The 12,144-nt window shown below is 35.4% G+C and overlaps 2 protein-coding genes across 2 annotated transcripts; one reads left to right on the top strand and one right to left on the bottom strand.

Moving 5' to 3' along the window:
* The first annotated feature begins 1,819 nt into the window (after positions 1–1,819).
* On the top strand, positions 1,820–8,577 carry LOC121233994 (WD repeat-containing protein DDB_G0290555). The gene is made up of 12 exons (XM_041129787.1): positions 1,820–1,998; positions 2,117–2,232; positions 2,963–2,992; positions 3,094–3,230; positions 3,367–3,546; positions 3,688–3,751; positions 3,854–3,961; positions 4,439–4,592; positions 5,590–5,679; positions 6,029–6,084; positions 7,448–7,505; positions 7,920–8,577. Exons 1-12 carry the CDS (start codon positions 1,917–1,919, stop codon positions 8,210–8,212), a joined length of 1,368 nt encoding a protein of 455 aa, XP_040985721.1. The 5' UTR covers positions 1,820–1,916; the 3' UTR covers positions 8,213–8,577.
* Positions 8,578–9,040: 463 nt separating this feature from the next.
* LOC121233995 (mitochondrial pyruvate carrier 1) lies at positions 9,041–10,930 on the bottom strand. The gene is made up of 5 exons (XM_041129788.1): positions 10,759–10,930; positions 10,351–10,470; positions 10,098–10,152; positions 9,864–9,999; positions 9,041–9,279 (listed from the first exon to the last, which is right to left on the bottom strand). Exons 2-5 carry the CDS (start codon positions 10,441–10,443, stop codon positions 9,240–9,242), a joined length of 324 nt encoding a protein of 107 aa, XP_040985722.1. The 5' UTR covers positions 10,444–10,470; positions 10,759–10,930; the 3' UTR covers positions 9,041–9,239.
* Between the last annotated feature and the right edge of the window lie 1,214 nt (positions 10,931–12,144).

Here is a 12,144-nt window from a genome sequence, read left to right as displayed (position 1 = left end):
TGCAGAATAGACATTCTTCTAATCTTGAAGGAAAATGAAATCACCAATTCTCGATTTAGTAGGAAGAATATTTCATAATAGTTTCTAAATCAATAATTTATGGCGATAATGAATTTTAAGACTCTACATTAGCTTGAATAGTGATATTAAAAAGCCTTGTTGATTTGAGACTTGGGTTTGCAATGTTGTCTGATAAGATATTTTAACATAGTATTTTCCATTGAATATTTACATATAGAAGTTATTGATTTACATATATAAGTAGATTGATGTACCAGTCATACTCACAAAGAACTTTCCATGGCATGGATCCCTCACATCTGAACTTGTCCAGAATTTGTCTATTGCCCATCAAACAGTCCAAAGAATTTTCATGCAGATTTTACAATTCAGAAGTCACCCACATTCTAAAGTTTCTGATACATCTTGAATTAGTTACTAGAAACACTGTTGGATCAAAATTCTTGTTACTATTTTGATGTCTGTAGAAGAAGCTGCCAGTTCTTCAACAAATCTATTGCAGAGTATACAATACAATACAACACAAGCATTTACATCTAGCTAAAAATAAATGTTGACCATCTAATACATAACACTAACAGCTGTGTAAATTCATAAAGGTTGTGTTTCTGGTAACATTAACAACCAGTTAGATGTAGTTAACTAACTAAAAACTAAACTCACATGGTCAATTTCCTGCATGCATGGATATATATCTAGCTAGCTATTAGATTTCTTAATAGCTATGAGCTAGCTATTAGTAATGTGTTTGGTCTTTTTTTTTTTTTTTTTTTTTTTTTGCTTATTCTTTTTCTACTTTTTCTGTTCCTTATACATGAACAAATGAATTTGAATTTCCGTGCATGGTTGATATAGAAAAGCCTTTTCTATGCTTCATTATATCCTGGAGACATTTTTGCCTTAACCCTGTGCATACCAATTGATCTAAATTGATGGGGTGAAAATTATCTCAATGAAAGCTGTATAATTACACACGCCTTTGAAGCAAAGATACAACATCGTTTCTCTTTTCAGCCACCTCTCCAACAATTACAATCATCACGTTTTTCATTCCTTAACAGATTGTGTGACTTTCAATTTGTTAGCTAGTAGAGCTAAAAGGTTCCCTTGAAAATTGAGAACATTTGTGTGTGAATATGCTTTGACCCTCATTTTGAAGCATATCCCATATCCTTAACACAAGGGTTCTGGATATTGCTACTCATAACTCAAGCAGCTCGAATTTTATAATAGAATTACTTTAGCCACAAACAGATTACACAAAAGTAATTCCACAAATTGACGTCGCTGAATGTGATTCGTCATATTGTAAAGTAGATCAAACGAATCACATAAAGTCAAGTTAATTTATAAAATTACTTTTATTTAATCTTTTTGTGACTATAACAATTCTCGTTCTATATTTGATTATTGACTACATATTCTAGCCATAGCACATGGTCTCAATTTTATAGGCTTGGACATATGAGATCAAAGGACTTTTATGCTTAACCCAAATTTTAATTTCTAGACTAAGCCCAAGGGCCACAGCCCAAACCCTACAAGCCCAAAATCAAATGGGAAAAAGTATCTACCCTCTCATGTACAAAATTCAGCTGCATCCCAGCCCAATAATCAAAGCTGTCCTCTCCTAGGCGATGCGCTCACAGCCTCGCACGGAGTAAAATGAAAGTTTAAGACTATCTTTGGGGTTTAGAAACAATAATTAAAACTATCGGCTTAGGTGGAGAACTTTTAAATTGATAGGGTCAAAAGTAGATATTTTAGTTGAAATACGGGGTACTAAGTAATATTATTCATAGTTTCTTTGTAGAACACAGACGGAGGTAGCGAGGGTTTAAGGAAAAACCTGTCCTGACTTGTTCCTCGGCGGGTCTGTGAAAGAACTTAGGAAGATGCCTCGTACGACCACATTAGAATGCCCTGGTTGCCCTCCTCTTCGAGCAGTAACCTTCGACGCGCTTGGTTTCATCAAAGGTTAATAATTTTGTCGTTACACTTCTCTAAACCAATTGAAGTTAGCTTTGTTTTTGGCATTCCTATGCTTATATACATAGATTTATGTGTACATAAATACATATGCTTTGAATAATAGTTATCGAAGCCCATGGCAAGCAAGGAGCGGTTCCTAAGGTGGTTGAGAGGTGGGGTGAACCGGACTCCTCGAAATGTGTGGTCGCCGCTTCTATCATTGACCGTAAAATCGATCCGGTACGTGTTGGGTATTACAAATTCTTGAGTTAATTGAATATTGCATTTTAAGCATGTGTATATCGGCAATATGTTTCGGTTTATTTGTTTCTTAAATGTTTTAGTTCCGGTTGTTATATTTTTTTTAATGGTTAATGATGTTCAAGGAGTTAAATGTAGAATTGGGTTTAAAAAAAAAAAATTGTATAGATTGCGTTTCTGAGCATTTATATCATGGCAGCTGTTTTGATTTTCACTGGGTTCTTATGCTGTTAAAGGTTTCACATTTGATTTGCTTGTTATGAAGCTAATAGAGTGCAGTTCATTTTAGTAAGTTAACAAATAATATGTGACTTCAGCATTTGCGTTAACTCTGGAAAAGGATCTTACAAATTGCATTTGTAATTGTTCTCGAGTTTTCGGTTTTAAAGCATTGCACACTCCTGCCACTGTCACTGTATGTGTGAATGCTCTAGCCATTCCCTTGCCTAAATGTGGTGACGATGATTAATGGATGGCTTGCCAAAACAGTGGTGCATAGGTTTCCTTTATTGCTCAAAGTTTTAGCTTGTAGGAGGACGATATATATTTTCAAACTACATATGGGTGTGAATTCAGAATGTTTATCAATCAACTTTTAAAAATTTGATTCAGGATCTTAAATCCTTTACTCTGCTACAGTTCTTCCATCATTCACTCTGAATATTAATGTTGTCAACGATTCTCTTATGCATTTTCTTTCCCATTGCAGTTATTAGCAGTGGCAAGAAAAACTGGTATGGTGAGTTTCCTTCCAGGACCATGAACATGTGGGACCATATTTTGGTTTTTAGGCTTATTGGAGTGTCCTCTAATTATTTGTGTTCTTTATTTCTACTACAGATTGAAGTTCTAAGCCCGATTAATGGGGATCGTCGTTTCATGGTTTCTAATGTCGACGATGCTGGTCTTCAACCTGAAGAGGATGCTGTTGTTGGTTTGCATTTATTTGCGACACAGAAATCAGATTCGACATCCAGGTACTGCAAAATTGTAGACTTTTGGGGTTTTGTTACCTGGTTCTACCATATGTTTTTGTATTATTGGTTTCCAGAAGTTGCTTTCTTCATATGTGCCCTAACTTCTGATCTTTGGGAATTCATGATCAACCACTAGGACTTGCGCTTTGCTTTCTTGTACAACAAAAGGAAATACAAGTATGAGGTCAATTCAAGTTCCTGATTCACCCGAAGGTTCTGCATCTATTGGTTCTTCGATAACTTGGAGTGTTTGTGCTTCTGGGAATATCTCATGTTCTAAAGTGGATGGTAGTGAAAATTATGCTTTATTTGGTGGGTGAGTGCTCTAGGGCCCTTAACTTTACATTGGAGTATAGAAGCTTGAATATTAACTACATCTTCCTTCAGTACTCAGATATCATAGACTTTACAAACTTATTGATCTAAAAAATAATGTTTTTCTTGTGACTCATCACAGGAAGGGTGTTGAAGTTAACGTGTGGGATCTTGAAAACTGTGCGAAGATCTGGACTGCTAAATCTGTGAGCCTTTCCATGATCTGTTATTGAAAGAAAGTCGCACATTGATATTTGTTTAACATGCATTTTCCTCGCATTTATTTCAGTTACTTCTACCCTGTGCAGCCTCCTAAGAACAGTCTTGGTATTTTTACCCCAACTTGGTTTACAGCTGCAACATTCCTGAGTAAGGATGACCACCGTAAAATAGTGGCTGGCACCAACAGTCATCAGGTACTCTTTCAAGCAAATTTTTCTTTCATGCTGGAGTGGATTACTTGATATTTCAAGCAGAATAGTGTCTGAGCAAATGGATATTGATTCTATCGGGCATTGGGGTTTCACCTGTACTTGAACTTTTTCCAAATGAAAGAATATTAAATGCCTACATATTTATGATCATGAAATATTAAACTAATAAGGGTTGGTAAAACTATTATCTTATGAATAAAACTTTTTGATTACATATAAAAAACGGCTGGTAAAAAACCACTGATGGTTATACAGTCTATATAGGGAATGGGTCTGGTTGATTCTGTGATATACATTTTTTTACTGCCTGTTACCATTTTCAGAACTTTGAATTTCTTCATATTGTATTCATCCTTGTTGTTCTGTAGAAGTGCAATATCTTGTTTGTCTACTCTAGTTGCTCTATCTCAATTGTGATTATCTTGCCACCCAGAAACTTATATTCGTTGTTCTTAACAGGTTCGCCTCTATGATATTTCTGCTCAGCGAAGACCTGTTATCTCATTTGATTTCAGGGAGACTCCCATCAAAGCAGTAGCCGAAGATTTAAATGGTTATACAGTCTATATAGGGAATGGGTCTGGTGACCTTGCTTCTGTTGACATGCGAACAGGTAAGTACAGTACCATCATGTAGTTGCAATTTATTTACATTCGGAGGATGGATTTAGCATTCTCTCAATGCAATCAGTTAGTATAGGTGTCCGTTTAAATAATTGGTTCTCTTGGACTAGAAAAAGCAGTATTTTCTTTACAATCTGCATTTGTATACTTCCTGTGTACTTGTCTTAATAAAATTTTCTTGCCTATATACAAAATTTCTTTACCATCTGGCTCATGTACGTTGCTGCTTATCCTCACCAAATTCTTGCCATATGGTAACAAAAATTGTTTCTTAAAACGATCATATTTTATTGGGATGGTTTGGGGGGGGGGGGTGGATTTCAGTGTTGTGTGGGTGGGTGTGCATGAAGTGGGTTCATTCTTTTGTATTATTAAATTTTTTTTCTCCTCCATGTACGCTCAAATGGTGATGTATGAACTCACATGCCCTTATGCTTGCTTATATGTGTGGAAAATGGTATTTAAGTTCTAAATCCAAAACATGAGGCACCTACTTCTTACGGCTAATATGATCATTTTCATTTAGCTTCACTTCAATCGTTCTCTTCAACTTACATGTATTCTGTGTTCTTTAAACAACAACATGATTGTTTTATCAACATAGGCAAACATCTAAATGAGTATTGAAGTGCAATGAAAGTAAACTCAAGTCATCTCTAGAATTTTATTCTCTCTTGTTTAGATTAATTATGCGCGTCTGATCTACTCACTTTTATATGTATGTTTTTGTCAGTAATGACCCCACATTGGCCCTTTTCCTGTTTATATGTGAGAGAATTCTTTTTGAACTTCGAAAATGTTAATCGTGTTATGTATAGATTTTTCTGTACTCATAAAAGAAATGTATTGTATTGTCTTTTAACTCTTACATTGCATTAAAGTATCTGTTGAAATTGATATATTGCTTTTGCTAATTTTATTCTCACATTGGTTACTTTGAGTGATCTTTCCTGTAATTTTATTGATGAAGAAAGTATTTCATTGCAGGGAAATTGTTGGGGTGCTTTTTGGGCAAATGTTCTGGAAGCATCAGATCTATAGCCAGGCACCCGGACTTTCCAGTGATAGCATCATGTGGTGAGGATGCCATATGGTTTTCCTTCTGTGTTAGTTTACGTAGGAACTCATACTGAAACACATCCATGCAACCCCATTCACGCACAAAAACAGCAGGAAAGAAAAATAGGAAATGGTGATCTTAGTTTATACTCGAATGACTATTATATCTCCTAATCGGTGACACTTTCTCAAAGTCATTCTTTTTTTAATATATTTTAACTGAAAAGGGTGTAAGCAGTTAACACTTCATCATTTTTGCTTTGCTAAACATTGGTTAAATCATGCTTTAGCCTTTTGAAGTTAGAGTACATTTTTTGAGAAACAAGCTTTCTTCGCTACAAAAACTAAGAACTTGACTGATTTTTAGGACTGGACAGTTATGTACGCTTTTGGGATGTAAAGACGAGACAACTTCTTTCTGCGGTATGTATATAATATAAATTTCCTGACCAGATTTACAATTTTGTCGTTTTGTTATTGGTCCATTGTTTTGGCATGTCTGCACTGTCTGTCCCAAAGGTCAAAACTCTTGATTCTGTTTTGAGGCCAATAACAAATTCCGTGCTCTGATATAAATGAATCTTAAAACTTGTATTAGAGCTAATGATTGATGTCCTAACCATGTCATCTTTCTTCTTTTCAAGGTATCAGTGAAGCCATTATCTAAGAATTTATCCGTTTCCTTGTGGTTATGAGGCCAATGGGAATGTAGAAGTTTCCTTCTTTTATAGACAGATTCAGTTCATTGCTTCTACCCCACATTTCAATTATTTGTTAATTAATATGCTGCCATTATTTCTGTAATTTGGCTCTTGTTGAAGAGCATTCTCCATCTGTGTTTGAAGAATCCAAGCGAGATGGTCAATCAACATGATGGTGTCCTAAATTCTTGGTTAGTTCAAGGTGGAAAGCTTGGAGCAAAAATGTTCAATGGCTAATATATGCTCACCAATCAAACACTAAGGGCCTGTTTGGGTTGCGTTAGGAGTCTTAAAAAGTGCTTAAGTAGCCTTAAAAGCTCTTTAACAGAAAAATTAAGTTGTTTGGATGTTACATATTAAAATATTTTTTTTTAATCTCAAATGAGTTAAAAAAGTACGTTTGAGGAAAATCATCATTTTGATGCTTTTACTCAAACGTGCTTTTCCGGATAATCCAGAATATAGTTCAAATTTTAAAAAGACTGTCAATGGGCGAAAATACCCATACAACTTTCAGATAATTACAACTTTCAAATTTTTAAGGATATGATCATAATCTTTAAAAAATAAGATGATCGTCATTTCTACATCGGAAAACACTTTTTTAATTTGTTTCCAAACAAATGTAACGTGTTTGAAAGTGTTTTAAATTTATGGTTACCAAACAATAAATAACTTCTTAATAATAGAACTTATTACTTAAGTTATAATTACTTGAGTTATAAGCCCTAAAACTATAAGCTATATTTCTCATCGCAATCCCAAACATGCACTAAGCTTTCTTAAACATTAACTGGCTCTTGGTCCATCAGTCTGATGACAGTCATATGTTCACACTAGGGTTTATTGCTGTCTGCTTTGCTTTCCACTTTCATGGTTGGAATATGTTACCTCTCTAAGTTAGGTGGACACTTTCACAGAGATTGTGTACTGATCAGAGTTTGATTTTCATTTGTGGTTATATAAGCCAAAAATATTATGGTGTAGTTTACAGCTAATGAGTTTCCTTGTTTCAGTCTGGTATCCCTGTAAGTAAACTGCATTTGTTTGCATCTAATCATTTTAATCTTTATTGTTGGGTGTAGGTTTTCCTGAAGCAGCATCTTACCAATGTTGTCTTCGATTCCAATTTTGATGATGAAGGTTAGTTTTCCGATTTTCTTGTTATGGTAGCATTCTTAAAACCATTGCACAGTATTTTATACTGTGTTGCTCTATAATTAAATGATTAGCGGTATTCTGTTGTGTGAAACGTGAAGCGATTGCATTTTCATTTGACGACTAGAACTTATAGTAGTTGTTTTGGTAAAATGATGGGAGATATTTTATTTTCATTTGAGGTCTAGGTGCTACATAGCTAATATTATTTAACAAGGTTTTCTACCTAAAAAAAAAAATTAACAAGGCTTTCTAAGGATCAGATATGCTTTGAGTTTGATAGTGATATATGATGCCAGTTTCTGAAGTTGCTTGACCCTGATGTTTGTACACCATTGTCTTATAATTTACATGATGGTCTAAGCCTCCTACTTATACATTTCTTGTTTGTACAAGCAGGAGTTAAACCTTCTGTGGCAGATCCATCTCTAGATGCCGAACAAATTGTAAGTGAGACTGAAATTAGAGATAAGGAAGAAACATTGCCTGTGAAAAGAAAGAAGGTTTTAAAAAAAGATGAAGCGAGCAAGAAGAAAAAGGCAACAAATGAAAATGAAGCAAGCAAGGAGGTATCCATAGAAAACGATGGACTCAATAAGAAGGCATCAAAAGAAAACGAGAGCACCAAGATGCTAAAATCCAAGAAAAGAAGCAAAAGATCAAAACACGAGGCTCTTAACGATGCATCATGATTCGGACGAATTCCATGCTTGTGTAAAATTGCAGTGACAGAGACAGAGTCGAACCGAACCCTGACATGCATTGTGATTAAGGCTGCACAATGAAAGAAACCAAAGGGTGGAGGACAGCTGCTGTGAATCCAGATTTTTGCCAAGAAATACATTAGGGTATCGTAATTCGTTCGGTTACGAGGTGAAAATACAGCTTAGCGTTTAAACCATTTGCTGAGGAAAGATAATGATGTTAATTTATTTGGTGTGGTGACATGTCCTTAGATTCCAGACTACAATATGCAAAAACAAGATTTTTGGTCGGATCGAATCCTTTTTGTCAATGTTTTGTTTGATTATTAAGGAAAATGTTTCATCCTTTGCTTGCTTTTGTGCTCACCACACAATTGCCTTTCATGCAAGTCAACTTACCTTTAAGCATCTAAGTGCAGATTAAAAATTTGTTGGTGATGCATTTGTGCCCTACCCCCCGTTGGCTGGCTGCTAATGGAGGTTAAAAATACTAATCCAAGCGGAATTTGAATCTTTTGCCAAATCTTACTGGCCTATGATACTTCAAAAGTTTAATGTTCATCATTTATTCCTTCTTGGATGGGAATGGGAATACAAAAAAGGTAACAAAACCACTCCTTTTTGGTACCACAATTACTTGCTAGATAAAATGCTTTATTGCTTAACCGTGTGATAGATCGCACAAGTACTTTTGGATCATAACTGTGCTTTCGATCATAGAAACTACAACTATTTTCTTTGAGAAATGGAATACAATGCTTTATTTACTAGAATAAGATGATTCAGCATCACCAATTATGTATTTGGTGCTCAAACTTTTAAGTTAAGCATCAGTTTCCACATCTGATTATGAAAACGTCAAAGTACAAATAAAGATAATATGCAAAAGATTCACTTAATAATGATCTGCTCAATTATGCTTACACTGTCAGAAAGATCAAATGCAAATTGCTTCAAATGAGAAACCGCAAACCAAAAGCAAGAGAACAGGTATGAAAAACATGGTGGCAGCAAGTTACTGAGATGCAGCTTTCTCTTTCTTGTCTGACAAGAGCCTATCAAAAAGAAACCACACAAAACAATGTTTGGTTAAAAAACAATGTTTACTATCAAATTGACTTTCTGGTACAAGAAAGTAAAACTAACGAAAGGAACTCTTAAGTTGCATATGCATACAAGCATACCATTCGAGCTGTCCCCGGGCCTTGGAACAGTTTATTAAGAATTTGGATAGGGCAGACCAGATGTCTCAGATTCAAAGAAGACTATTTGAACAGATGAATATAAGCTTTGATGTAATGGTACTTGAATAAAATGATATCAGAAGCTTAAATAAAGAACAAAATAAAGGTGCCACCGAGATTTCTAATCATTTTTCTTTCTCCACCCCCGCCAAACCCTCCCACCCTTTTCTGGGGCTACATAATGAACTGAAATAGACTTTCTTGAGTTCGGAAATGAATGGTGACTTCAATGGAAGCAGGTCAAGCAGACCCCTTATCTGTTTGAAAAATTGAAATTACGCTAATAATTTGATTCGATTCACATTTCAGTGCTTTTCATTTACACCGAAAACTTGCGTAACAAGGGGACAGCATCTTTGTCGAACATCTTTAATCGCAAGCTAGTTGTTACTTACCCCTGATCCTTTGCCCATCGAGAGAGTTGATAGAGTTGGACGGTCTCATTCGAGGCATGGCATACCAAAAGTAGATAATTGCGGGGCTGTACCATCCACGCAAATCTCATGAACAATGCCGAGTAGACACACATTGCTACAAGCACCCAATTAACAGCGAGATTAGAATCTTGACCAGATAATATACATGCCAAGAAAATCCCTAAACTAACTTTTAAACCAGACATGTTCAACCTGCTGTCATGTTGCCCGAAATCATCTCCGGGGGTTTCTTCATGTCCGCCAACCCCTGTTAAATTTGTTTTGATAAGTTAAACCCAGTTAAAATCCGCAGGACAGAAATTTAAATGACTCACAAAAGCGTGAAAAATAGACCTCCACTTCATAAGAGCTAGATTAATTTATTAACTAGGATATGTCGAACACGCAAACAAAATTCCACATATAAACTTAAATAACAATACAGAATCGTGAAAGCAGAACATACAGCAGCTACGAATCCCCAATTGGCAACAGGTCCCCAAAAGTGAGTTGTTTTCGGACCAACCGGACTGTTCAAGAATGCCCTGAAAGCAGCCATGTATCACCAATCCTTGCCTGAATAGCCCTGTAACAGTCGACAATAAAAAAAAAATCAATAAGTCAAAGTTGTTCGAGTACGAGAAAATTTCAAGATTCAGTTGACAACCGAGACAATTAAAGAAATTTCGGGGGACTAATAGCTGAAATTTGATCAAATACAAACAGCGAGTAGATAAAATTTGATCAACAAGTGCTGGGACATAGTTATATGAAAGCCCAAATCAGCATGTATGACTTTCGCAAGATAGAAACAAAAATACGATGAAGTTGATGAGATTCATCAGCTAAGAACGAAAAACCCTAGCCCTAATACCTTAAGAAGATGGAGACGATGAACGATAGGCAACAGAGAGGCTACGGGAAGTGTTTTGGTGAGGGAAGTGGGAGTTGGATGATTTTGTAACAAAACCTTAAATGATTTTTTTTTTAGCAGGTAAAAGGATAGCTCAATTCGAGTGAGAATCTCCCAAAAATTTATATTTTTGATATATATATAAAACACAGACCGAACATGAGAAAGGGTAATGCTAGAGAAAGAGAAACAAGAGATTCTTTTACCTTCTGAACTTCACCAAGCCAATGTAATTGTCAGAATCCTTGTAATTGTCAAATCCTTGAAAAGAATTCCTTACTTGAGGCTAAAATATAACAAAGAGTATAAAAGCAATCAAATTCTATTCATCACCTAATTAGCCTAAACCGACTGCGGTTAATAATCTAAGGTCCAAATGAAAGTAACAAATATGTTGAATTATTAAGAAAGCTGAATTTTATGCATTAGTTACTATTCATTTTCACACTTTATATTTATATATTTCTTTTATAGAATGCATGAGTGTTTTTATCGAGTGTTAGGGTGTGAAGTAGTGAATAGTGGTGAGAAAGAATTTTTCATTAATAAAAGAAAGATAAAACTTCCAATCACATGGGGTGTGAGGTCTGATTTTACATCCTTTAATAACAAGCGGACACTAAGCGGTTTGAGAAAATATATTTACAACTGTAAATTGTACAACCGCTGCGTAATTGTTTTGAAAAAAGTGAATAAAACATGGAATCCACATGAAAAAAAATAATTTTTTAATAATGGACCCCACTCTTTTTCAAAACGATTACGTGGTGTTTATGCACTTCACGATTGTATATAAAATTACTCAAGCGGTTTATACCCAACACGATAGAACCACCCACACGAAGCTATCTCCCTTCTCTCTCTCTCTCTCTCTCTCTCTCTCTCTCTCTCTCTCCCTAAAGCCCGGTCTCTCTCTTCCTTTCTCCTCCCTTAATTGCTCTCTCTCTCTCTCTCTCTCATCTCAAGCCCATTGCCTCTCTCTCGCTTCAAGTCCGGAATCCTTTCGTCGTCGCGAAGCTCTCTCCTTAATAGGTCAACAGATTTTCGTTGCGGAGCTCTTTCTCTCTCTTCCCTCAAGTTCGTTGACAGATATGAGATGGGGAAATATTGGGCTTGATGTTTAGGCATATATTTGTTGCTTTTAAATATATGGTGTGAATCTATGCATTTGTTGCTATGTAAGCATCTGTAGTTGTTTCTATATCTGGGTTGTGGGACATTTTCTGTCTTCAAGAGACTATGGGCTGATTTGGATAGTGTGATGAGATAAGATAATAAAATATTGATAGAATATTATTTTTTACTATTATTATTGTTTTGAGATTTAAAAAGTTGAATTGTTTATTA

This window comes from Juglans microcarpa x Juglans regia, chromosome 6D (assembly GCF_004785595.1).
Source record: "Juglans microcarpa x Juglans regia isolate MS1-56 chromosome 6D, Jm3101_v1.0, whole genome shotgun sequence".
Lineage (NCBI taxonomy): Eukaryota > Viridiplantae > Streptophyta > Magnoliopsida > Fagales > Juglandaceae > Juglans > Juglans microcarpa x Juglans regia.
Note: the sequence above shows the minus strand (reverse complement) of the source record. Positions and strands in the feature narration are given on the sequence as shown.

Bases quoted from the DNA above. Each gene is read 5' to 3' on its own strand.
- LOC121233995 (XM_041129788.1), bottom strand. From the start codon at position 10,443: ATGGCTGCTTTCAGGGCATTCTTGAACAGTCCGGTTGGTCCGAAAACA. The intron at 10,000-10,097 runs GTTGAACATGTC...GGGTGCTTGTAG, and splicing joins TTCGGGCAACATGACAGCAG to CAATGTGTGTCTACTCGGCA. The intron at 9,280-9,863 runs GTAAGTAACAAC...TCTTTTTGATAG, and splicing joins CGATGGGCAAAGGATCAGGG to GCTCTTGTCAGACAAGAAAG.
- LOC121233994 (XM_041129787.1), top strand. From the start codon at position 1,917: ATGCCTCGTACGACCACATTAGAATGCCCTGGTTGCCCTCCTCTTCGA. The intron at 3,962-4,438 runs GTACTCTTTCAA...TGTTCTTAACAG, and splicing joins CTGGCACCAACAGTCATCAG to GTTCGCCTCTATGATATTTC. The intron at 5,680-6,028 runs GTGAGGATGCCA...ACTGATTTTTAG, and splicing joins TCCAGTGATAGCATCATGTG to GACTGGACAGTTATGTACGC.